At 51.0% G+C, this 26,981-nt stretch overlaps 1 protein-coding gene across 5 annotated transcripts; it reads right to left on the reverse strand.

Moving 5' to 3' along the window:
* Positions 1-1,782: 1,782 nt before the first annotated feature.
* Bid (BH3 interacting domain death agonist) lies at positions 1,783-25,782 on the reverse strand. 5 transcript variants are annotated; one of them, XM_087659174.1, is made up of 6 exons: positions 24,929-25,782; positions 11,280-11,342; positions 9,950-10,163; positions 5,818-5,957; positions 4,386-4,598; positions 1,783-3,106 (listed from the first exon to the last, which is right to left on the reverse strand). In XM_087659174.1, the coding sequence occupies exons 2-6, from the start codon at positions 11,289-11,291 to the stop codon at positions 3,095-3,097; spliced, it is 591 nt and encodes a 196-aa protein (XP_087515300.1). In that variant the 5' UTR covers positions 11,292-11,342; positions 24,929-25,782; the 3' UTR covers positions 1,783-3,094.
* Positions 25,783-26,981: the final 1,199 nt, after the last annotated feature.

Below are 26,981 nucleotides of genomic sequence, written 5' to 3' on the forward strand. Positions count from 1 at the left end.
GCAGCCACTTGACATCTTTGTTGTTGTTTTTTTTTTTGTTTTGTTTTTTGTTTTGTTTGTTTTTTGTAGTTTTCCATCCCTGCAATGGCCATCAGTCCAGAGTAGGCACATGGATGAGTGAACACTTAGAGATACTATTTGGATTCTTGACACTCAGCCTCAGGATTGACCAGGAAGTCTTCCATTTTGCTCGCTTGACAAGCGTGCTTCCTAGTGGAACTGTCACAGGACAGTGCTGTGTCCGTCAGAATCGACGCTGGGGTCTTACAGCTACCTAACCTTTACAAAGCTGCACAGAGGGCTGGAAGCTGTCCTCGTCGTCTTCACTCAGCCCTCCTCGAAAGCCCGACTTGGCCTGACATGCCCGTCTGCACGTAGGGCCCTTCCCATGCTCATGTTTACACAGGCCCCAGCCCCTCAGCTGCTTTAGTGTCTCAGGTCAGAACCGTCTCAGGGACACCTGCAAAGCCGAGGCCCAAGTTAGCAGTCGGCCCAGGGGCCTCCGTTAGCACGGCTGCTCTGGTGCTGCCCTCTGCGTCACGGAATAAGCTGGTGACGGGACAGCCTTCAGCCAACATTGTGATTGGAGAAGCTGTTCCTTACTTCTGTGTGTGGCTGCATGCCGCGGTGTGCATGTGGGAGTCAGAGGCCCACCTATGAAGTGGTCTGTTCTCCACTTCAGACACGTGGGTCCCATGCTTGGTGGAAGGCACCTTGGTCCATGGGGTTTTCTTGCCAGTGCCACGCTTTGTCGTTGTGAGATGACTGGTTTGTGGAGGCCTTCCCCAGGAGGGTGAGCTTCACACCTCCCTTAGTGAGGTCTGAAACAGTGTATGGTGCCCTGTCCATGGGCCATCTGTGGGCCAGCACCGAAAACAAACCTTTTTCTCCTTGACCTGTATTTCCCCTGCTGACACCCATGTCCTTCCTTCAGACTAAAAGTGCCTCTTTCTCCTAACTCCTTGATTAGACTCAGTCTGTTAGTGCTTCTAGTATCTTGTTCCCCAGGTACTGGGATGGTTCTCATTAACACAGCAGAGTCAGGTGGATGTAGCTATTACATGTTTGCCCAGGGTGCATGAAATCCTGGGTTCCATTCTGTGCATGGAATACATACCTGTAATCCCAGCACTCAGGTGAAGGCAAGACGATGTTCCAGGCCATACTTGGCTAAGAGCCAAGAGCTAAAGGCTCTTGGATACACGAGATCCTATCTTTAAAAATGAAATTAGCGTGTTTACTTTAGGCAGCATTCATTTGCAGTGTGCTCCATCAGCTCTGACTGCTACTGTCTGGTTTGCTCAGTTTACTGCTGCAAATTGTTCCGGCCCCTCCCATCCCATTGTCTTTTTGTGCCCAATCTATTCTTTATTAGCAAGTGACAGAATTCAAGTCTACAAACTGTACTTTCAGTTAGAAGCAACATCTTGGGGGAAAACACCCTGGAGGTGACAATAAATGAGATTTTATGATAACTGGCGACTCATCTCTTTGTGCACTATTCCTTAGGGATTATTTCAAATAATGCTTTGTATTCTAAAAGTACATGCATCCTCGGTTTGCCTTTCAGTGTTGAAAGCATGATCCCAGGACCCAAAACCACAGCTCAGTTCCCGGTCAGCAGAGCTAGTGAAGTCCCTGGAGAAAAGCCAGCCCTAGGACGTGTGACCCCAAACAGCCGTGCTTACCGAGTGATGCAGCCTGACGTGATGTCAAGCTCGTTTCGAGATACAGCTCTCCCAACGTCTTTTAAGAGAAGAACCTTTTATTCTGAAGAAACACTTTACTTTTTTAAAAAGATTTATTTATTAATGTATGATGAGAACACTGTAGCTGTCTTCAGACACACCAGAAGAGGGCATCGGATCCCATTACAGATGGTTGTGAGCCACCATGTGGTTGCTGGGAATTGAACTCAGGACCTCTGGAAGAGCAGTCGGCACCACTGAGCCATCTCTCCAGCTCAATAATCAAATTTCTATCACTTAAGCAATTCACACATTTTTAGAACAGAATGAAAGATATTCTCTGAATTAAAATAATTTCTCAATTATACCCACACAAAGATCATGTCACTAAAGAAAAACCCACCAGGTTACAGGATACACCCAAGCCATTACAGCCGCCATGACTGGGACGAGGTCAAACCTAGACTACTTGCAGGCTGAGGTGCTCGTAACTACAACCCCAGCTTTAGGAAAGTTTGGCAGAAGACTGACCCCACCTTTGAGGATACAGAGAGACCTTGTAGATAAAAGTGAAGGGGACACTTGGCTTTGATACACAGAATCTTCTGTGATGTTAGACCTGGGGAAAGAATGGCAACTTTGCTTTACAACCAAGACAGAGTGTGGGACGTGACTGGAAGCCACCTTTTGTTGTTTGGATTACTGGCTGTTTCAGATCTCTTCTGTTCCTTCTGCCTTGACACTAGGCTGTCAGTTCTTTGCATTCCCTAGTAAGAGCTTGACGATAACAGCTGACCTCACACAGACAAGTCGTATGCCCAATTCAGTTTGTTTTCACTGGGATAGAAGTCTTGAGAAAACAGCTGACCCCTGGAACAGCTAAAGCCCTGGGCAAGGTGGAGTGGGGTGGTTGGGCTTCCCACGATTTGAGAAGAGCCATTCAGCTTTTACAAAGGCAGGTAGTGGCCTTGTGAGCACTGGGGTGTCCACTAGACTGGGTGGACGTCACACTCCTAGCACCGTTCTCCTCAGAGAAGCCCGCCTGCATGGTGAAGACGGAGTTCCAGAGCTGCTTCTCACAGTCACGTCACATTACAAATCGCTTTTCTGCCTCACAGCCTGCTTGTAGGTTTAATTTCCAAGTGGGAACCCATACAGCCGTAAGACCAAGGTACGTGGCATGGATGCCAGAGCTGCCGTCAGCCCTTCAGGTACACTCAAGCCGAGTGTAGAAATGTTAGGTGAGTCACCCTTGGGATTCCCACCACCTGGAAATAGGGAGACGCGGCTGTTCTCTGGGACCTGGCTTCACTCCAGTGTCTTTTACACAGTCACAGTTCCGTTGGAGGCAGCTTCACAATTCTTGCCGTATCGGGGTTCAGCCAGTCGGGCTTCTGCAGGCACCCTCAGTCCATCTCCTAGGAAAGGAGCAGCAGAGTCAGTCTCCTTGTGGGACACAGTGCTTTAGAACACAGACACCAGGCTCTGGCTGTGGCTCAGACAACAGTGCCCGCCTAGCATGCAGAGACCTGTCCCCTGTGCTGCTCGCCCAGCCATGGGGGCGCGCACCTGTAGTCCCATCCCAGCACTTAGGATGCTGAGGCAGGAGGATTGGCTTGCATTCCATTGCCATCTTGGACCGTGTTTATTCCCCCCAGAATGAACAAACAACCCCCTCCCTCAAAGGGGGACTCCTGGGTAATGTTTCTGACATGTTCTAAAATCCCAAACATCCGGAAGCGCGAGTGGAGATCAGTTATCTCCACCCGGCTTCCACTTGGGTTTGCGTAACCAGAGCTAAGACTCTACTGGAGAGTCTGACCTAATCCACCATCCTTGGGAAGCACAGGTCTAAAGAATTTATGAGCCGCCTAGCAAGCGCAAGGCCCTGGGTTCGGTCCCCAGCTCCGAAAAAAAGAAAAAAAAATTTATGAGCCAATGGGATGGCTCACTGGGTAAAGGCTTATATTACCAAGCCTGCTGACCTGAGTTCAATCCCCAAGACCCACGCAGTGGAAGGAGAGAACCACACCTCTGACGTGTGTGCTGTGGCACACATGCTCCCACACACACACAGACACACAAGTGTGTTGATTACGCATAGTACCTGGGGCTGTGAAGATGGCCCAGAAAGATCTATGAAGGCCTGAAGAGCTGAGTTCAGATTCCAAGCACCCATACAGCAGCTCGCAACCACTTACGACTCCAGTCCCAGAGGATCCAGCACCCTCTTCTGGCATCAGGCATCAGGCACACAGGCACACAGGCACACAGGCATACATTCAGGTAGAGCAAATACACAACTGCTACCCCAGTGATGGAAGGGAAGGGAGGCGGTGGAAGCCCAGGGCTTGCTTGGCCAGCTCGTTTAGCCTCAACAGCAAGTTCCAGATGGGTAGAGGGAGATAAAAAGACACCTAATAATGACCTCTGGCTTCTATGTGCACACCGCACACACTTAGGTTTGTGACAGCAAAGAGTAGCCCAAGGTTGCTGAGCCCTTGGTCATCTGTCTAAACGCTCCACGTCTCCCCAGCTTGCTTGGCTGCCACCAGCAGCGTGAACAGCCTCACCTCTCCTCTAAACGGTCTGCCGTTGGTCAGGAGGGGAAGGAGGGGCAGAGGGACTTCAGCAGAGGCTCTGCTGGGTTAGAATAGGGTAGGCAAGCAGGCAGGGGCTGGCGTCACTCATCCTTACATTTCTAACCAAGTCCCTCACGTAGGAGAATAGGTTCTGGTTAATAAAGTTCACGGTCGTGCGGAAGACGTCACGGAGCAGAGATGGTGCATGACTGGCCACTTTTTTGGCCAACAGCATGGTCATTATCAGCATGGCCTTGTCGTTCTCCATGTCCCTAGGGAAGGATGTCTTCACCTCGTCGAGGGCTTTGGCCAGGCAGTTCCTTTTGTCCTGCACATTAAAGAAGACAGTTTACTGGTGCTCTCCTTCAGAGAGACTGACCAGGTCAGAGGAGGAAGCAGCCTTTCACGAGGGCCTCTAACTCCAGCTCTAGGGGCTCTGATGTCTACACACACATGTACCTGGCAAGTATGCGCTGTACTCACACGTGAGGTGCGCACAGACACATAACTTTAAAATAAATCTTTTTAAAAAGCGGAGAGGGGAGTGCACGCCTTTAATACCAGCACTCGGGAGGCAAAGTAAGGCTGATTTCTGAATTCAGAGTCAGCCTGGTTCCAAGACAGCAGGGTCACACAGAGAAACTGTCTCAACAAAATAAAACAAAAATGTAGAGAAAGTAAAAAATCTACCCCATAGGAGGAACCCAAGGCTGTTCACGGGTGTTTCTATGTTTATGACAGCGGCTGGAGAGTGGCAGGTAGAGTGCTGGCACAGACAGCTGTGTGGAGGCACAGTGAATCTAGATGGTGAAGGCAGCCATGGTTTCAGCTGGTGGAAGTCCTAAGAACAAAATCTCCCTCCTCCATCCCCTCCACAGGCAAGTACCTCATAGCCCCAGGATTTGGTTCTTGTTCCCTCTCCTCCCTTCTCCTCTCCTCTCCTCTCCTCTCCTCTCCTCTCCTCTCCTCTCCTCTCGTCTCGTCTCCTCTCGTCTCCTCTCCCCTCCTCCTCTTCTCTCTCTCTCTCCCCCCCCCTCTCTCTCCCTCTCTCTCTCCCTCTCCCTCTCTCCCTCCCTCCCTCCCCCCCCCCCCCCCGCCTCTCTCTCTCTGCTTTAGGAAGGACCCGGTGCTGAGGAACAAGCTTTGGGTCCTTCACAGCTCTAGGGGCTCTGATGTCCTCACACACCCCAGCAAGAGGTGTCAGTGTCAGTTTCCATGTGCAGACTAAAGCCACACAGCCGAGCAGGTGAGCATGTCACCCCGGGGAAAGACGTTGAGTTCTCCACAACAGAAGACTGAGTCTTTCTGTATGGATCAGGCACTTCGAGGATCTTTCTGAGGCCTGTCTCCCTAAGCACTGTACTCCGACTTAAGGGATCCTAAATCTCACCCATCTAATTCCTTTGGGAAGACCATGCTGATGGGCAGTCAAGGGCAGGATTCACTTTCTGGGAAAGACTCTGGTTCAACAAAGGGAAATGCGTCCCCCTCCCCCACTTCCCAAGTGTCCTAGAAGAGGAGCTCACAGACCAGAGTCGTGCACTTACTTCCTCCGAGAGGCTGCCGTTCATGAACTGTGCGGCCAGTTGTCTCACCAGTGTGGGCTGGATGCTGTGGTCCAGTTCATCACCTGCTTGGGCGAGATGCCTGGCAATGTTGTGGATGACTTCATCCTGACTTTCAGAATCTGAATGTTTAGGCAGCGAACAGAAACAAGACTCAGCAATGGCTCTGTTGACAGCCTCACGCCCAGTGAGGACCATGCAGGGCCTCACCCAGGGGAGGCCTGAGAAGCATACCCTGGCTGGAGAAGCAGGCCTGTCCTATATCACATGCTTGCTGCTGCGGGGGGTGGGAGGGGGGCTGAGCCGTGGCACCCCTGAGCCGTGGCACCCCTAACCCTAACCCTGAGCCGTGGCGCCCCTGGGCCGTGGCACCCCTGGGCCGTGGCACCCCTGAGTCGTGGCACCCCTAAGCCGTGGCACCCCTGAGTCGTGGCATCCCTGAGCCGTGGCATTCCCTGAGGTGAGCCAGCCACCAGCCTGGCACTAGGGAAGGGGTCTTGCAGTCAGTGACAACTCAGTGTCTGCTCTGCTGCATCTGGAGACCACACATCCTTCCCCTCCTCCCAGTCCACTCACTCTGTAGGTGTCCAAGGCTACACCCTGTCTACACCCCATCTACACCCTGTTGGTAGACTGCCTGGGACTGCCTGCCCTGTCTCCTCTCACACTGTCCCTTCTGCAGCTTCCTTATGCGGCCTGCACCTCCCTATGGTCTGGAGCTTGCGGTGTCATCATCTCTGTCCCCTCCCCCGCCCCCTCTGCCCCCCTTTCTTTCTCTTTCTGGCACTTACTATACACCTGTTTACCTATTCCTCCTGTCTGACAGGGCTGCTTGGATGTAAGCGTCTGAGAAACTGGAATTCTGTTTAGATCAGTGCATCTTATGTGTATGAGTGTTTTGTCTGCGTGTACATCTGTGTACCACCTGTGTGCCTATTAGCCACGGAAGTCGGAGGAAGGTGCAGGATCCCTGGAACTAAAGTTACAAGGGTTGTGAGCCACCATGTACATGAGGGAATTGAACCTGGGTCCTTTGAAGAGCAACAAGTGCTCTCTTTTTTTTTTTTTTTTTCAGAGCTGGGGACTGAACCCAGGGCCTGGGGCTTGCTAGGTAAGCGCTCTACCACCGAGCTAAATCCCCAACCCCAACAAGTGCTCTCTTAATCATGGGCCATCTCTCCAGCATTCAAAAAACTAGTTTTAAAATCTCTTGGTTTACTGTCAGGTACCCAACACTTAAGAACTAGGTGTGACTGGTGTGCAGTTGGTGCCCAGGAAGTAGTTGCACGAATGAATAAATGAATGAATGAATGAGCAGATTTGTACATAGTTCCTAAAAAGTACTCAACAAATATCACTAGTTTTGGTTTGTAACTTCCCTATGGCTTCCTATTTATCCTGACAGGGACATGCTCCCTCCCTCAGTCAAACAGAACCTCACAATGCAGGCTGACCAGCTCTCCTGCCCTGTACCTCAGAACCAGGAAGAGGCTATGGTGAGGTGGATCCTGAGGGACTCACTTTATGGAAGTGGCTAGAGGCCCAAGGTACTAGCAGTGAGGGGAGGAGGGCCTTCTGTCCTGTGTCCTGCCCGTGTCACTGCAGCTTTAATGCAGAGTGACCCAGCCTCAGACTAGTGGGGCAATCGTCCTAGCACTCAGCGGTACTCCAGCCCCTCAGTCGATGCCTGGCACATGGCCACCAGGCCACCCACTCTCAGCAAGGCTTACTCTCTTCTGCTTAGGTGACAGGTGACTAAGTGGCTTCCGGTTCCCCATGACTTAGTTCCACTACTCTTCCAGTGCTCCAGGTACACTTCGCTGCTCGCTCACTCGCTGAAGTCACAGCTGCCCTGCTTCCAAGTCTGATCAGTTGTCTATGAAGCCTCAGCAGCCCCACGGTCACCTCCACGGACACCCTGACTTAAGCCAGGCCTTGAAGTCAAAGGCATGGACTGACGCAGAAAGAGGTGGGCACAGCGCGGGACGAGTGACACCTGCACGTGGCCAGACCCTCTCCTGCCCCCCGTACTCCCTCAGCCTTTCCTGGACTGCCTGGTGCTTCTCTTCAGCGTTGGCCTCGCCAGATGGCTCACTGGTGGGATTCGAAGACAGTCTGTGGTGAAAGCTGGCTTGTGGAGAACAGCCGCACACCCCAGCCTACCCAAGATACCTCCTCAGGGCACTTAAAAAATGAACCATGCTTGGCAGAAGCAGGCAGAGCTCTGGGAGTTCAGGATTAGCCCGGTCTATGCAACAAGTTTCAGGCTAGGCAGGGTAACACAGCGAGGCCCTGTCTCAGAAAAACATTAATTAGGCAGGGGAAAAAAATAATTTAAAAAAGAAAAGCTAAACTAGTTGCTAGTCTCCCTCACAACCACCAGAGGGCAGTGAAGCCCCTGTGCCCCGGAGCAGGACTTGGAACCAGGTACCAAGTCTGGCTTTGAAGACTGCTTAGCTGTTTGTTAGCTTGCTTGCTTGCTAGTGACAAACCCCAGGCCTTAGAAAAGCAAAGCACTGCCTGTCTCAGACTTGCACCCCCAGCCCCTGGCCCACAAGATCGGAAGGCCTCAGAGGTCCTGGAGGCTTCGAAATCACTTGAGGACCATGGAGATGACTCGGATGCACCTGCTGCCAAGTCTGACAACCTCAGTTTGAGCCCCAGAACACACATGGTGGAAGGAAATCACCAACTCTCATTCCATACACATGCTAGGGTATGTGCATTCCCCCATAGACAGGCAGACAGACAGACAGACATGCATTTAAAAAAAAATCATTCTCCAGCTCAAGTAGCAGAGCCCCAGGTCTGCACACTCTGAAGAACTCCTCATGTGGTGCCATCTTGCATGCCGCCCACAGCACTCTGAGCACCCAGAGCACCCCAGACTGTTCAGCTGCTGCAAACACAGCAGGGGAGCAGGGGACCGTCAGAACCGAGGCTGAAAGACGGCCAGGGCTCAGGTCAGGGAGTGACACAGGCTTAGCTCGGTTGAGTCTTGCTCCCGAAGCATGGGCAGTTTGATCCGAAGTTAGCTATGTCTCCCTGCTATGCCTCAGTTTCCTTATCTGGAAATGAGGCTCAGAATATTTCAGCACTCGGGTCATCTCTTTAGGTAATAGCAAGTTCCATGTGTGACAGTTTCACACAGGAGGCAAAAACGACTCTAACGGCAGGAGTTTTCACGGGATTGAGAGTTCACCTAGCCCACACAGGGTGCAGTGGGGCTGCTGAGTGTCCCCCTCCGGGGACCAGCAATGTCCTGGACCTCCCAGATCTGAATGGCAGGATGAAGGACTCTGTCTCGCTACTTTCCAAAACTCCACAAGCTGAAGCTGGTGGCACCCCTGGTTTATAACATCGCGACCAGCGTGGTGATTTGAATATGCTTGGCCCAGAGAGTGGCACTGTTAGGAGATGTATCCTTGTTGGAGGAAGTGTGTCACTGTGGGAGTGGCCTTTGAGACCCTCCTTCTAGCTGTCTGTAAGGCGGTCTCTCCTGGCTGCAGCTGGATCAAGACACAGAGCTCTCAGCTCCTCTCCCAGCACCACGTCTGCCTGAACGCCGCCATGCTTCCTGCCATGATATTAATGGACCGAACTTGTAAACCAGCCTCAGTTAAATGTTGTTCTTTATAAAAGTTGCCTGGGTCATAGCAATGAAACCCAAACTAGACAACCGGTTTCCAGTCTTTGGCTGTATTATAACTGTTTGGGACATATGTTAAAAAAACAAACAAACACTTTTTTTTTTTTTGGTTCTTTTTTTCCGGAGCTGGGGACCGAACCCAGGGCCTTGCGCTTCCTAGGCCAGCGCTCTACCACTGAGCTAAATCCCCAACCCAAACAAACACGTTTTAATATTGCTCCAGGCCTGAACTTAGAACTCATCCAGAGGAAGAGCTGTCTAATTAGTTGTCCCGATACAGGAGGTGGTGAGCTGGACAGTACTGGGGGGCAATCAAGCAGAGATCACAGGACAGGAGTCACGTGACAGGCGCACACACAAGAACCTGCCAATATAAGGGGAGAGACTGAACCCCAAAGACCCTCGAGGCCTTTAGGAGTCAGCAGAGCCTTCGTTTGGCACGAGGTGCACAAGACCAGGACCTACCTGGCTCTATTCTTCCATGATAGAAGGAGCGGCTAGCCCGGCTGCCATCTGTCTGCAGCTCGTCTTCACGGTCCCCCTCCAGGTAAACCTGCACGGGCAGCTCCTGCCCCAGTACCTCCAGCTCTTGGTGGAAATCACGGTCATTGTTTCGGAGAAAGCCGAACACCAGCAGGTTTGTGATGTGCTCGGCCCCCAGGCCTGAGCCATTGCTGACCTAAGGTGAAAAGGGAGTCGGTCAGGAAGGCTCACAGGAGCCTGGGTCAGGGCACAGTTGGACCCGAGCCCCACTGGCCTGTGAGAACCAATAACTCCGAGAATCCGAAAGCCTTAGTCAGAGGCCTATGGGCAGAGAAATAGTCTGTGGCATGCTGTCCAGCAGAAGACACCGTGGGTCATCTGGCCACCTTCTAGAGAACCCTCCTGAAGACACCCACAGGGGAGGCTGCTTTGAGGGAAAGGTCCCAGGGACACTGCCTCCGGGGCACCAGGCAAATGCCATCACTTCAGTCGCATCCATGTTTATGTACAGGACTGAGCCTGATTGCACGGGTGCTCGATAAACTCTAAGGCGGAGGCAGCAGGAATGGTCTTGTTCACCGGCCTCTCTGCTAGATCTATGGTGTGACCAAAAGCAGCCCTGGGGGTTGCATAGCAACACCTGCACCATGAGGCCTGCAGGACAACAAAACTTAGAAATGAAACCTGCTTCACTTAATGTCCCTCAACTGTGCACTCAATAGTTATAATAATACTAACTATATTATTTTACCATTAAAAAAAAAAAAACCCTCAGAAAGTCAGAGACACCTACAATAAGATAACAAGCTCTGACGTGGGGCGGGCATGTCAAATGCCGAGATGGAAGAGAAAATGTCAGCATTACGCTGTGGTCTCAGCCAGATACCACCTAACTTCTGTGTCCCAGCTTTCCTCCCCCGAAGGCAAGGCTACTGGGGAGGAGGGGCACAGGAGCGACCCACTCTCTAGGGGCCCTGCAGGGCAGCAGGAGACGTCAGCAGGCTAGAGAGCACTATTGCCAGCACCCAGCTCAGCCCCTGACTGGGGCAGCCTTCCAGATCTTTTCTGTCCAGCCTCTGTGCTGCGACACGTGGCAGACATGTGTTCTATGTCCGCCAGGCTGACGGTCACGCCATTCCATTTTTCTGGAAGGATGTCCCCATTCTGTACCACGTCCCTATCAGATGCCAATGGAGTGAATTCTGTTGGATATCTGAGGCGCATCTTGGCGGACCGGCCAAGCGAGGGGTCGGGTTGCGTCGTTAACAGGGACACCCAGGAAGAACAAGATGAGAAGACGCCAGAGTCTAACCTCAGAGTCCATGACGCAGGCGTGTAGCTCCAACCACCGCTGGCTCAGAGTCCAGGGAACCACCTGCAAGAGGATAGACACACAGTGTGGGTGGCTGCTCCCGGAAGCGATGCCTCTGTGGGGCCCCATGGGGACACAGGACGCTGTCACATCTGCAGCTGAGCCACACCCACCCACCAGCACTGGCTCTCCGCAGAGCAGAGAGCGGCAGCCCAGTGAGTCAGCTCTGCAGTCTTCCTCCTTGAAGCCTCAGCGGGCACTGAACTGGGCATCCCTGGGCCACTTCTGCAGAACTCAGCTTTGCTTCCAGTAAACCTGACCAAGCTTCTACTCACACCAGGATCACAGGTCTCCCAAACCACCAACCACTTCCTCTTTCTACCCGCAGGACGAGGCGGAGCACACAGTATGTATTCCAACTTAATGGGAAGAAGATATAATCATTTTGAGCCGGCAAGACAGCCTGGCTGGTAAAATGTGCCTGTCATTCAAGTCTTCCGCTCTACCACGACTGACTGGACCAAAGTCATTTATTTAAGAACTGCACTGAAGATGCCCAGGGCGGCTTTGTCCAGTGCAGAGAGAGGCTCTTACATCTAGGTGCTCTGATGGGCTTTGAACTTTTGCACTTTGATCCCTTCGTTAACAAGTGAAGATTCGAATCTTTGTAAAGGCCCTGACCCTGGAGGCAGAGCCCCCTGACACCATAGAGAACGTGAAAGCCAAGACCCAGGATTAGGAGGGCACCTCCTGCCCAACTGGCAGAGGCTCGTCTTTGCAGACAAGCGGCTGAAAGACCACTGTGCTCTCTTTGATCCAGAAAGACTCAGGCCTGCACCTGGTCTTCCACTGAGTTTCCGGTAGGCACTAATGGTATTACTCTACACTAAAACCATCTGTGCATTTAAATTTAGAAATTTTAAGTTTCAGTGCAGCCAGGCTTGGCGGTGCACACCTTTAATTCCAGTACCCGGAGGCAGAAGCAGGCGGATCCTTGAGTTTTCGGCTAGCCTGGGCTGCAAACCAAGTCCCAAGACAGCCAGGACTAGGCAGAGAAACCCTGTCTTGAAACCTGCCCCCCTAGCCCCAACAGAGTTTCAGTAATAGCTGAACCTCTGTTTAAAATGTTAATAAAGGTTTTGTCGCATGGTTAAAAAAAAAGTATATCCATTCACCGTATATACTGTTACTGAGAATGCAAATTAGTATGCCTGCTTTTGAAAATAGTGTGGAGGGCCCTCAAAAAGCTAAAACCAGAAGCAGGCAAGAGAGCGGGTGAATGTGCCTGCCAGCAAGCCGGCTGTCCTGAGGTCCACCCCGGAACAATGTGAAAGGTCAAAGGGGAACCGACGCCAGGCCCCTCTGACCTCCATACCCATGGCCTGACTCCCTCCTATACACACAGTGATGAGTAAAAAACACCGGGGCTGGGGATTTAGCTCAGTGGTAGAGCGCTTACCTAGGAAGCGCAAGGCCCTGGGTTCGGTCCCCAGCTCCGAAAAAAAGAACCAAAAAAATAAATAAATAAATAAATAAATAAATAAATAAATAAATAAAATAAAAACACCGCCTTGCTTGGCATTTCTCATTACACCCAGAATTATTAGACACGGGTGTGAGGGCACTGTGCAATCACCTCATGGTGGTCCTAGCTGTCAATCACTGTCATGGCTGCCAATCTCGGCCACAGCAGAGGCCACTTCTTCCAGAAGCCACCAGGTGGCGTCTTGGGAAGGGAGAGCTGTTTCTGGCCAGAGGGATGTGGGTCAGACCTACTCAGACTCCACCTCACCCTCCTAGGGTTTCTCTTATACCACAGAAGCCAAATGCCTGAAGTAGCTGAAAACTCTGAATTTCACGGACATAGTCATAATCTCCTCTAAGCACCCAGTCATTCACTCATCATTGTCCAAGGTGCCAGGGGCTACACAGCAGCCCCGAGAATGCCACCAAGACGAGATCTAGAGAAGAAGAAGCCTCCCAGGCTTAGGGTTGATGAATGTCAAGAAGTAACCAGGAGAAGTTGTTTCCCATCTTTTTAAACAAACATATGCTAAATATTTAACCCATTACCTAGTAAGAAAAGCAAGGCACCATGCTAAAACCGCTCAAAGTGCTTGAGATGTAGCCCTGTCGGTAGAGCGCCTGCCTCACATGCAAAGGCCGGGCTGCCCCGTATAATGGTACCTGTAACTGCAGCACCCAGGAAGCAGAGCAAGAGAGGGTCAGAAGTTCAAGGCCAGCCTCTTCTACACCGTGAGCTGGAAGCCAGGCTGGGCTTCCCCATACCTTGTCTCCATAAAAATAAACAGACAAATAAATAAGTAGATAAATAAATAAAACCCAAGTGTTGAAGAACCACATGCACAGATGATAAGAAACAAAAGAATTTATAGACACACGGAAGACTGACGGCAGCTGTAAGGCGGTAACCGCATCCCTGGACAAAGGTCTGTGGACAAATGCTTGCATTAGTATCTGTACCCTGCAGCCTATCAATAACCTAAAGGGCAAAATGGTTATAATACCCAACTGTGGGTGTGCAGCTCAGTGCTTCAGCCGTGCCTGTGTCCCCAGGCTAGACCCTTGACACCTGAACAAAAAGTATTTCTTAAGGGACTGGTTGGAGACTGGCGAGATGGTTTGGCCGTTAGGAATGCTTCCTGGTCTTCCAGAGGGCACAAGTTCTTTTTCCAGACCCACGTCAGGAGGTTCACAACCATGTGTAACTCCAGCTCCAGGGGGATCTGATGTTCTATTCTGGCTTCCGTGTGTAATGTGCACTCTCTCTCTCTCTCTCTCTCTCTCAGGTGTTGGAGAGATGGCTCAGTGGTTAGGTGCTCTGGGTATCCTACCAGAGGACGTGAGTTCAGTTTCCAGTATCCATCTCTCCCCGCCTCTCTCATTTTCCCTTTTTATAATATAAATGACCACATGTGAGGTTTTCCGGGGTTGCCCAACCACGACTTTAGGGTGCCGAGAGGGCTGGGAACATAGCTTGACTGCAGAACACCCGCCTGGTGAGTGAGGCCCGAGCGTTCCATTTCCAGCATGCAAAATATAAATAAGCAAATAAAGTTATTTGTTTTCTAAATCTCGAGCCCAATTTTGGAAACAAGAAACATCAGGGGTTGTCAGAAGCACTTGGTAGCAGGACACCCAGTTAGCACAGGGTCATATGGGCACGAGAATAGACTTGGTTATCCATTAATGACACAAACTCTGACTGTTTCACAAGCAGTGAGCTTTGTCCCCACCCCCACCCCCAATGTCTAAAAGGCCAAGAGCACAATAAAGTCAACAAGCAGTAGCAAAAGCTACCCTGCTACCCGAGTCACCGCGAACGGGTGGTGGCTTTCTCGGAGGACCTGGGTGAGAGCCCGTGCTCAGCTAAAACACCTAGTGTACTGACATAATTCCAATTTTTTCATTCTTCCTCCAAACGTAGAAGCACAATTTTTAAAAAAAAAATCCTAAGAATGTTGCATTTGTATAAACGTCTCATCCAGCGAGCGCTGCTTCAGCCTGAGACTCCAGAGCCTAAGCCCCCATGGCCAAAGGACCTTCTCACATTCACACAGGAGGCAAAGGCCCTTCTCAACCACAGCCCCAGAGGCTCCGGCACCAGCTTCAGCCTAAACCGAAGGTCAAGAACAAACACGGTGATGCTGAGGCAGGAGCATCACGAGCTCAAGGCTGGCCTAACTGTCTAAGGCCTTGTGTCAAAATAAATTCAAGGCAAGGCCGTCTAGAATCCTCAAGGCCCTGTTCCCTGTGTGTGTGTGGGTGGAGTCACCGTGGGGGGAGGGGTAGAGGGGGAGGGGCTAGAAGGGGAGGGGGAGGTGTGTTTTAGTTTACTTTCTGTTGTAATAAAACACATGACTAAAAACAACTTGGGGAGAAACGTACATATTTCAGCCTAACAACTCCCAGGTCACACCTCCTCCCTGAAGGAAGTCAAGGCTGGAATCTAGAGGTAGGGGCTGATGCTGAGGCCATGGAGGAGGCTGCTTACTGGTTTGCTCCATGGCTTGCTCAGCCTGCTCTCTTACAGAACTCAGGGCCACCTGCCCAGGAGTGACACTGTCTGTGGGTAAGCTAGACCCTCCCACATCAGTCACCAATCAAGAAAACGGCCTGCAGGCTTACCCTACAAGGAGATCTGACACACATGAATACGGACAGAGGCAGGACAGAGAGACCCAAACTCACAGGGCCAGAGAACAGATCTGCTCTTCACCTTGGACACAGAACAGTTCGACTGAGCTCGGAGAAAGCAGTCCAGCAACCAGACGTGCTCTCTTGCTCCCACTCTCTATCTCTCAACAGAGATGAACAGGCGTTAGGACCACAAAACCAAATCCCTGATGTGCCAGCAAAGAGGCCTCTTTGTCGTGTTCCAGTCGTAGGCCAAGACAAACTCCATGGTGGGCAGGGGTACCAGGCACACGGCCAGCAAGTGCTATTCCTCTTGGTGCTACCTCCCAGGCCCTAGGTGCTGTGTTGCCCAGCTTCCTTGGCAATTTTCAGGCCTGGCTGCACAGTAGAATCTTCTGGAAGTCCTTGAACTCACTGATCTGACATGACCTCACACGCAGCACCCAAGGAATTCACTAAAAAAAAGCCACAGGAACTAATGCATGAGGAAAACAAGGTAGCAGAGAGTAAGTCCCCCCTGGGCTGTCTTCCTATACACTACTAATAACCCAAAATAAAATTAAACGATTATTGTGGTGCTTAGCGAGAGAAAAATCCTAAGACCTGGCCTGCAGCTCTTCAGGAGGGCGCACATCTACCAAGGGCTTGAGATCAATCCCAGTGCTGTGGACAAAATTAATACACGAGACATTTAAAAATTATTAGGAATATAATGTAATGCAAGCGTTAGGCATGGACACTAGATGAAAACTGCAAAGGTTGTTGGGAGAAAAATGGAAGGCAACCGCCTGTCAGGGACTAGAAGAGACAGTACTCCCCACGGGATCTGCAGACTCCATACAATTCCTATAAAAAACTACTACAGCTGTAAGGTAACAAACAAGTCCTAAATTCATATGAGTGCAGAGGACATTTTCGAAAAGAGCCAATATTGAAAAGGAACAAAGTGGACAGACTTGCACTTCCTGGTTTCAAACCTTACCACAGCGCTAAGTCATGACAGTGCAGGCCTGGTCAAGAAACAGAAAGCAGTAGTCATCGAGCTTGTTGGCCACTGACTCCGGGCCACCAACAGGGAAAGAACGGCATTTTAATGTTTTTTTTTTTCTTTTCTTTTTTTCGGAGCTGGGGACCGAACCCAGGGCCTTGTGCTTGCTAGGCAAGCGCTCTACCACTGAGCTAAATCCCCAACCCCTAAGAATGGCATTTTAGCCAAGGACACGAGGACAAAAAATGATCCCCTAGCAAGGCATGGATTCCTACCCCTGCCAGATGTCATACGAAAGACTCTAAAAATGGATTCCATGAGGGCTGCAGAGAGGACTCAGATGTTAAGAGCACTAGCTGCTCTTCCAAAGGACCTAGGTTCAATTCCCAGCTCATATGGTGACCTGTAACTGTTTGTAATGCCAGTTCCAGGACATCTGACTCCTTCTGGCCACCACGGGCACAGTGGTACACAGACATACAAAAAGGGGAAATACATACACAAACATAAATTAAAAAAAATACATTAGCCATGAACATATTGCCCAGGGTACCACAGCGGCATGAGTAAGTGCAGACACATTAGGTCAGGGCATCACCAGAGGATCAGCTTTCTCAGACAGAGCCAGGTCACTCTGACAAAGTTGTTCTGAGTTCCTACCTAAGAGGAACTGAGCCCAACTGTCAGAGGGCAGACACGGCCCAACGATGCCACAAACAAGGCTGCACTGCTCCAGTCATGAGGTGACACAACCAGGCTTCCCTGGAGTCCTAACACACTCCGTAAGCAGTCTGTCCTGGTGAAAGCCAAGTTCGGCAGAAAAGCTGAAAGGATTCAGGGCGTTAGAGGCCCCAGAGAGTGACCTGAAGCTATGCAGAAAGGTTCATTGATAACGAATTATCTTATTTTTCTTTTGTGTATATGGTGTTTTGCCTGCATGCATCTCTGTCCACTGCACATGTGTCTGGTGCTCATGGAGATGACTCTGGATCTGGAGTTGCAGAGGGTGGTGAGCCCCTATGTGGATGTCAGGAATCACACAAGTCCTCTGAAAGAGTCTTCAGGAAGAGCAGACACTTTAATGACTTAAACACTAAGTCATTATCTCTCTCACCGGAATAATAATTTTTTTTTTGAGACAGGGTCTCACTATGTAGCTCTGTCTGACTGTCCTCAAACTTACTACATAGACCAGGCTAGCCTCCAATAGAGATCCACCTGCCTCTGTCTTCTGAATGCTGGGATTAGAGCTGGTGTACTACTACGCCTGGCTTTGAATAACAAATTCTTAAAAGAAAAAAAAAAAAGGCAGGCCTAAGTGTAAGAGGTAACCTGTAACACTCTAAAGAAAACACAGGAGGCTGGAGAGTAGACGGCTGAGCAGTTGAGAGCCCTGGCCACCTTTCCAGAGGTCCTGGGTTTCATTCCCAGGATCCACAGGACAGCTCACAAGTGTAACTCCAGTCTCAGGAGATCCTTTTCTGGGCCTCTGGGGGTACCAGACACACACACAGTACACAGCCATGCAGTCAAAACACCCATACACGTAACTTATAAAATAAAAGCCTTAAGACGAGAACATGAGAGGACGTCTCGATTACCTTGCATTAGGCCATATCTTAGACATAGTGCAGAGGCACAAGTAACAAAACCAACAAAAAACAAAAAAAAAACTTAGGTCTTCAAGTTTGAAAACTTTTTTTTTTTTTTTGGTTCTTTTTTTCGGAGCTGGGAACCGAACCCAGGGCCTTGCGCTTCCTAGGCAAGCGCTCTACCACTGAGCTAAATCCCCAGTCCCTTGAAAACTTTTATGATTCAAAAGACACTGCGTGAGAAGATGAAACGGAGTGGGGCATGGAGTGTCATATCTGTAATCTCAACACCCAGGACGCTAAAGCAGGAGTGAGTTCAAATCCGACCTGGGGAGAGAAACGTCTACCAAGTATTTGACAAAGAACAGGTAGAAGAGTATGTAAGTGGCTGGCGGGATGATGATGTGACAGCTAAAGGAATGGAGCACCAAGCCTGCCCGTGTCACTTGAAGCCCTAGGACTCACGCCGGGGAAAGGGAGAACTGAAGTCAGCAAGTCTGACCTCCAGAGGCACGCTGCTGTAGGTCCCACAATGGAATACATTACCCTTAATAAGAATAAGAATGAATATGGGCTGGGAAAATGCCTCAGTTGGTAAAAGCCCTGGCTGCTCCTCCAGAGGGCCTGGGTTCATTTCCCAGAACCCTCATGGCTGTAACTCTAGTTCCAGGGGATTCAACACCGTCTTCTGGCCTCCGTGGGCACCGGGTTTGAAAGCGGTACAAGCCAACAGCCACACACATAGCCCAGCCCAGCCAGTAGAGTGCCTAGCCAGGACCTCAGGCTGGCCTAGAACTTGATACGCAGGCAAGAATGATCTTCCCTTCGGATCCTCCCGCCCCCACTGTCCAAGTGCTGGGGCTACAGATGCCAACCACTGCGCCTGGCTTTTGCCATGCTGGGGACTGAAGTCCTCTGCCATTCTACTGGCCTTCTGCCCCTTACTTGTGCTTCTGAGACAAGTTCTTACTACGGAGCCCAAGCCTGCTTCGAGACTTGTTCTCCTTCTCCTGCCCTGGCCTCCCGAGTGCTGGCATTGCAGACTTGAACCATCACACCAGCAATACTACAGTTTTAAGAACAAGAGCTCATGGCACAGCAACTGCTCACCAGGCAGAAGTTCCTGCATTTACCTACTAGCGTGGGGGGAAAAAGTAACTCTAGCTGAAGGGTTGAATGGAAAAGAGCCTGTGTCCCATGTCATATCTGTCCCATCACTGTGGCCTCACTAGGCCCTCAGAAGTTGGCTGTCTTGGGTGTTTGAGGCCTATAAGATACGGTCCCCTGCTGTCCCTTCCTACCCAGGACCTAGGCTTCTAAAAGATCTAAGTATTGGGTGGGACAAGAGGGCTAGCAGAAAGGGAGTCAGATGTCCTAGGGTGAGCCAACAGGGGCGCAGACAGATGTCTCAGAGGCCACACTGCAATGTTAGCGTGCCTTCTCCTTCTTCCCACCCCGCCCCAATGCTTTACTCTCCCTTTTTTTTCTTTCTTTTTTCTTTTTTTAGCTTAACCACAGAGGGACTGGGGGTACCTAGCCCAGCAGAGAATACAATCAAGGAGGACTGGACTGTCTGCACCACGCTTGGAGGGCAGAGCTGGCAATGGGCCTGCATTGGGTAACAGCAATTTCCTGTCCTCCACACCCTAGAGAATAGCCACCTTTCCTCATTTGTTAAAGGGACAACAGCCTACATCAGAGAGACAGGACAGCAGTCACCTTGCCTGATGAGATGTGCTCCTGGAGGCACACACCCAACTGTCGGTCCAGTAAGGGCTTTGTGGTGTGGTCTCCCTAGTTTCTAGAAGATACTCAAAGAAAAACAAGGCCATGTCCTGGCCAGAAACTTGCCTAGCCTTGTCTAGAATCAAGGAAAGAAAGGTCTATGGTATAAGATAGCAACATGCCAGACTGAAGAGGCATGGTGGGCTCCCTGAGGCCTTTTCCAGATGGTGTCACCTATCCCAATTCACCTTTCCAAGACGGGTAAGGAAAGCCTGTTAGGAAGTCCCACAGAAACCCAGGCAAAGGTTTCCTATGTCCTCACATAGAGCAGGGTGGCTCTGGTGAGTTCCAAGGTCCCTTTGTCCCCTGTCACACACCCCTTGGAAGACAAGCTATCTGTTCTGAGGACACACAATGTGGGCTGAGGTAACTTAGTGTACGTAGGCGCACTGATGCCTTTTCTACCTGCGATCTTTTTCAATTACTGATAGGTTCATTAGGAACAGCCCCACTGTAGGAGAAACATGTATGTACACAGCAGTTAGGAAACTAAATACAGACGAGGGACACAGGACCATTACTGCTGGCTCGGGTAAAAGCCTACAGCCAAGAGCTCTTGATCAGACACGCTGGAATCTCGCACACCCGGGCTTTAGCGCTGTTCTTTCACTGCCTCTGAAGAAAGGTTTGGTTCCTGTAATCCGGCACCTGGGGAGCTGGAAGCAGGAGAATCGTGTGTTTGAGGCCAGCCTTAGCTATAAAGTGAGTTGAAAACCAGACTGGCATACGTGAGACCCTGCCTCATAAAACAAAACAAAACAAAACAAAACAAAACAAAACAACCGAAAACAAAGAAGGTTTGTCACAGAAGGAGATAACACTGGCCTAACGCAGTATAGACCTGCCCTAGTTGCAGCCATTGCCGTGGGGGTAGACTCTATAGGCCAGGAGATCCCTCCAGACTTGAGAAACCATGCAGGAAGGTTTGCAATAAAAGCATCTGTACTGTGTCCCATGACACACAGATGGGCAACCTCTCTCTATAGTTGACTGCCTTCTTCCACATAGCCCAGTCCTGGCCAGGGCTTAGCCATCCACACCCTTCCAGGCCTAATGCCAGAAAGCTCACTGCTCTTCTTAGGCTTGTTCAGGAGGGGAAACACCCGGCTCCTAAGTATCTACTAATGTCTGTTTGCATCACTGAGGTGGAAGGGTAACTTAAAGCAAACCAGGGCTAGGAAATGGCCCGGTCCATAGACTGCAGGCCTATATAAGCATACGTGTCTGAGTTGGGATCAACAGTACCGTGCAAAAGCCAGGTGTAGTGGTCTGAGCCTAGAATCTGAGTGCCAGGGAGGCAGAGACTGAAGTACCCCTCGACCCCACTGGCCAGCGGGTCTTACTAAACCAGTGAGGGAAGAGTCCTGCACACACACAAAAAAGAAGAGAGTGACTGAGGAAGACATGACACCAACTATACAGAGAGAGGGAGAGGGGGAGGGGGAGGGAGGGGAGAGGGGGAGGGACAGGGACAGGGAGAGGGAGAGGGAGGGAGGTAAGGAGGGAGGTAAGAAGAGGGACAGGGAGAGGGAGGGAGGGAGATAAGGGGGGAGGGGGAGAGGGGGAGGGGGAGGGGGGAGAGAGAGACAGACAGACAGAGACAGAGAGCGAGTGCAAAGTACTTTTCCTCTGTTTTCTGTTTGCTTGATTACAGTTGGTTTTATTTGTTTGTTTGTTTGTTTGTTTGTTTTTTGAAGGCTAGCATGTCCCTGAGGACAAACACCCATAAAGCCAACTGAGAATTCAATTTTCAAGATGGCAGCACCTCTAGAAATGGTTGCCCTCTCAGCTCATTTAGCTCAGGGTAGATACTACTACCCCTTTGTCAGAAATATCCCGGTTCGGACCAGCGAAAGCCGAGGAGAAGAGTAAGAGAGTAAGAAGCACTGAACGAGAGAAGCTGTGATCTGCCAGGATGGTTCCTGGGGGAAACCCCACCGCGAAGGTCCCTGGCACTAAAGCTGCAGCTTCCCCGCTCATACAATGGGCTGCCCTGTCTCTCTCTAGCTGCCAGGGGGAAGAGTCCACAGGAAGGGGTTGTGCATGTCTGACTCAGTGGCAGAGGGCACACGTGGCCCACACTAAGCCCTGGGTTTTCCCTAGTACCAGAAAAAAAACAAAACAAAACAAAACAAAAACAAAAAACAAAACCAAGGAACACCGCAGGCATCCTCTCTGTTCCTCACCCCCGAGGTCTATTGGGCTCCAGGGATCCACCTCCCCTGGGAAGCAGAGCCCAGCCTGAGAATGAGGTAGTACACGGGTAAACTGCGAGTTCCGAATCTGGTTTTGAGACCCTGGGTAAGTAAATTAGCCCCTCTCTGTTCGGTTTACCTATCTGAAGAAGGGACTAAATTTAGTCCCTAATTACGGTAATACGAAATGAGCTTAATTAATTAATATAAACGGTACACACTGTGGTCCCAGTACTTAGGAGGCTGAGGCAGGAAGTTCTCTTTTTTTGTTTGTTGAGACAGGGTTTCTCTGTACAGCCCTGGCTGGAACTCAGCAAACCCACTGGCCTCTGCCTCTTGAGTTCTTGCATTAAAGCTGTACCAACACAGCCCAGCAAGGAGGTACTGTCGAGTAGGAGTTGGAGACAAGTCTGGGCATCATATTGCCTTAAAAAATAAACTGGAGAAGAGAAACAAAGCTCTCTGCGGGCTTATCAGGCACAGACGGCTGTGTCCAGTACCTGCCCGTCGCTGCCCTCCACCCTGCAGCTTCCATTTAGCTGTCTCCTTCAGGCCTGTGACTATGGGGAAAGATACATGCGGCCTGCGAGGGTGGCCATCCAGGCAGGGTGCCCAGAAAGAAAAAGAAACACTAGCTGCCCTCCACAAGCCACAGCCCAACAAATGGTGGTCAGAGATACAACCACAGAACAAATGTCCAATGACCACAGACGCACAGCAGGGGCTTCTTAGGGACTGGCAGTTTTCCTCCTCACATCCTTGGAACCAACAGATTCACTGCATCCCTGATGAGGGTGGCTGTTCGGTCTTGAACACAGCCTAGAGGTGGGTCCCCAACCCTCAACTTCCCACCAGAGAGCAAAGGGACAGCAGGAACAGCATGCGCTGCTCTTCGAAAGGCCTAAAAGGCTGTGTCATCAGGCCTTCCTTCCGGAGTACAGGCACCCGGCACTGTTTGGCCCCAGGGTAGGCTATTCTTTCTTGCAAATAAGAGGAACCAGGTGACTTGAAGCTGTGAGCATCCCCTCCCCTCCTCCAGTCTCCCGAGGAACTGCCCTAACAGCACCCCCCCCCCCCTTTCAATTCATCCTTCAGAGCCCCAGGACCCTGGCCACTTTGGGGCTACCTAAATCTCTTCAGAGCCTGCCACATCCAGCCAGCCTCTTCTTCATTTGCCATCACCAAAGCCTGTACCCAACCCCACATACCGTAGCAGTCAGGAGATAGTGCCTTGCTCCTCAGGAACCTGTACCTACTGTGCGAAATGCCTGCTAACCCAGTTGTGAGAAGTCAACCTCCTCTCTAGGCAAGAGAGCCAGCAGAGGCCAGGATATGCACAATTCCTACCCCCCCACGCCCCACCCCCACTCCCGTTGTCCTATCATAGAGCTCAGCACACTCAAGTATTAAAGTCTCTGAAGCCTTGCCCAACATCGGATCAGATTCCCCTGAGGAAACACTCAGTGCTGACTGCCAGGGTGTGTCCCGGGTATTGCTGCCCAAGGCTCAGGGGACCCAGAGGGACTGCAAAGCCTCCTGGCTGGGTGGAGATGGAGTGTGGATAGTCCATGTCCTTCTTGCGTTTTCTCCCAGCTCCCTTCCACTGCTAGGTTATCCTAGACCCGGCCTCAAGACTGTCTTCCAGGAAAGGCAAACGACCCTGGCTATGGCACCAGGCAGAAGCCTGGGAAAGTAGGGGAGCCCTGGCCTGGGTCCTTAGGCTATCTTCATTCTTTATCTAAGACTTATCAGATGAAGGCCAATCCCATCCTAGAAGGTCCAGGCCCATACTCAACCACACCTGGTCCTTTACTGAGTTTTCTTTCCAACGTCTAACCACCCGCAAAGTTCCACCCTGACCCGTCCCTACTCCACATTTACTTGTTGAATATATAAATGAATGTATGAAGGTATGAATGAATGAATGAACGAATGAATGAATGTGTGAATCTCTGTGGGTCCAGACACTTGGTGGCTGAAGGCTGTGGGATTCTTCTAGAATCCTATAGGGTTATTCAGCCAACCATTCAGCAAACTTTTTTAAAAACATCAGCAGCCAGTCTATGCACATTTTCAAACCATTTTGGGTACTGGAGATGCGGCGGGGGGAGGGGGGCAGCCACTTCCTCACAGTTTAGGCGTGAATGTGAGCTGTGCGTACAGTAGGGCACACAGGTGTAGGAAAGGTGTCCTTCGCTGTGTCTTCCAAGGTTTGTGTACCTTAGATCTGGGGTTCCAGGCCCTTTGAGGAGCCCATTTGTGAGCTGTAGCCGCCCCTTATTCATTTTTGGCCACAGTGGAGCGCAGACGGAGCGCAGCAGGACCTCGGGCCAGCCTTCCCAGCTCTGGGCGCACCTGCAAACTGGCACGCGACCGAAGGGATCCTGAGATCTACCAGGAAGCCTGCCCCAAAGTGGACCAGGATCGAGCGAAGTGGGGGACCACGAGTGGCACGCGCCCCAGGCCTTCCTGTGGCTTGCCCACAGCTCCGTGGTGGCAACCTACAGCCAGCGCCCCCACCCCGCCTCCACCAAGACGCAAGAGCCCCGCCGCCGCCGCGAAGGATCAGTACAATACCAAACTGAGCTCCATGCCGATCCCTCTTCTCCCAGAGCGGAACAGTGGGCCAGGGGGCGCCCAGGAGGGTAGGCAGACTCACCAGCAGACGCCGCTGCAGAGGTTTGCCGACCGACACTTGGACCCGAGCTCTACCCCACCTTCCTTTCCTCGTGCTCGCCGGGTAGTGGTCTGGCCCCGCCCCCTGACAGCCCCGCCCTCCGGATGCTCTGCCCTCCGGCTAGCTGCAGTTTGCGGAAACCCTAGGGTCCATAAGCTCGCTACGGGGGACAGGAAGGAAGGTACACCCGGAACCTGTGCTCCCCGGAGTCCCCAAAGCCTGGTTGCCCGCCCTCGTGAGGGTGGGTGTCATACCTGATGATTCCGGCCCCTCGGTATTGTCTTGGTGTACTACATAGCAGGGTTGGCACACTAAGACTAGTGGCCCAGTTAGAATCAGAGATGCTGGGAAGTTCCTATTGTTTCTCCTAAACAGCTGCTTGCAGAATTCTTAAACTTGCGGGGGAGGCAGGGATGGGGATTGCGGGCTTCTCAGTCAGGGACAGAACCAGCAAGGATGAGAATGTGGGAAGAACCGGGCGGCTAGCAGATAATCTCAAAACTGCTAGCTAGTTCCCATGTCGAGAGAAGTCCCAATGCTTATACTTAAGTGTCAGCTACTACCCCGAAGGACATTCATGTGACAGTGACAAAAGTGAAAGAGAAACAAGAAAGTGAATTTCTCTAAGTATGTGGAAGTAAAAACAGAGCCAAGAGAATTGCTGTTTCTGAGCAGAGAGATTGGATCTGAGAAGACAAAAAATTACATGGTTGTGTTGTGTGTGTGTGTGTGTGTGTGTGCCCGCGCGCGTGCGTGTGTGTCTCTGTGTGTGTGTGTGCCTGCGTGTATGTGCCTGCGTGTATGTGTGTGTGTGTGCCCGCGCGCGTGCGTGCGTGCGCGCGTGTGTGTGTGCCTGCGTGTGTGTGTGTTTGTGCCCGCGCGCGTGCGTGTGTGTCTCTGTGTGTGTGTGCCTGCGTGTATGTGCCTGCGTGTATGTGTGTGTGTGCCCGCGCGCGTGCGTGTGTGCGCGTGTGTGTGTGTGCCTGCGTGTGTGTGTGTGTGTGTATGTGCCCGCACGCGTGCGTGTGTGTCTGTGTGTGTGTGTGCCTGCGTGTATGTGCCTGCGTGTGTGTGTGTGTGCCTGCGTGTGTGTGTGTGTGTATGCGCGGGCGTATTTAAGCCAGAGGTCAGTGTTTTCCTTGGTCACTCTCCACCGTATTTATTTTGATGGGGTGAGGAGAATGGATCCAACATGGACAGCTCTGTGATTTCCCTAGGCTGACTGCCCAGTGAGCTTCAGGAAGCTTCTTCCCTGCCCCAACAACAGTGGGATTGTAGATACACACGGCACCCTAGTTTTTACATGGGTGCTAGGGGCTCCAAAGTCCTTCCTTTTTTAAAAAAAAGATTTATTTATTTAATATATAAGTACACTTAACTGTCTTCAGACACACCAAAAGTGGGCACCAGATCTCATTACAGATGGTTGTGAGCCACCGTGTGATTGCTGGGATTTGAACTCAGGACCTCTGGAAGAGCAGTCAGTGCTCTTAACTGCTGAGCCACCTCTCCATCCCCCAAAACCCCGTTCTTAAGCATATGAAATACTTTATAAACTGAGCCATCCTCCCAGGGTTTCCTTTTTCTCTTTATATTTTCCAATTCTTATTAAAGGAAGGTGGCACTAGTTTTATGATGAATAAAGGTTACAGTTGAAATCACTAGTGGAAGAGTTTGTTGACTAACAGCAGGGTTAGGCTGGAGAGATGGCTCATTGGTTAAAAGCACTTCTCACTCTTTACAGAGCATCCGTCTGGGTGCAGTACCCAGCACCCACATGTGGCTGACAACCATCTGTGTGTCTTAGTTAGGGTTTTACTGCTGTGAACAGACACCATGACCAAGGCAACTCCTATAAGGACGTTTTATTGGGGCCTGGGCTTACAGGTTCAGAGGTTCAGTCCATTATCATCAAGGCAGGAACATGGCAGCATCCAGGCAGGCATGGTGCAGGAGGAGCTGAGAGCTCTACATCTTCATCTGAAGGCTGCCAATGGAAGACTGACTTCTAGGCAGCTAGGATGAGGGTCTTAAAGCCCTTACCCACAGTGGCAATTCTACTCCAGCAGGGCTACACCTTCTAAAAGTGCCACTCTCTGGGCTGAGCACATACAAACCATCACAATCTGTTACTCCAGTTCCAAGGGACTGACCCCTCTTCTGACTTCTATGGGGACCAGGCACACATGTGGTGCACATACATGCAGGCAAAACACTCATATATGTAAAATAAAACAAAATAAATATTTTAAAATTTAAATACCAACTGAATTATCTGTATTTAAAAATGGAAAATAGGGGTTGGGG

The sequence above is a fragment of the Rattus norvegicus genome, chromosome 4 (assembly GCF_021556685.1).
Source record: "Rattus norvegicus strain SHRSP/BbbUtx chromosome 4, alternate assembly SHRSP_T2T, whole genome shotgun sequence".
Lineage (NCBI taxonomy): Eukaryota > Metazoa > Chordata > Mammalia > Rodentia > Muridae > Rattus > Rattus norvegicus.

Excerpts from the sequence above, each read along its gene's own strand:
- Bid (XM_087659172.1), bottom strand. Across the intron at positions 10,164-11,279 it reads CCTGCGTCATGGACTCTGAG|GTCAGCAATGGCTCAGGCCT; the intron begins GTTAGACTCTGG and ends TTTTCACCTTAG. Across the intron at positions 5,958-9,949 it reads TCATGGAAGAATAGAGCCAG|ATTCTGAAAGTCAGGATGAA; the intron begins GTAGGTCCTGGT and ends CTAAACATTCAG.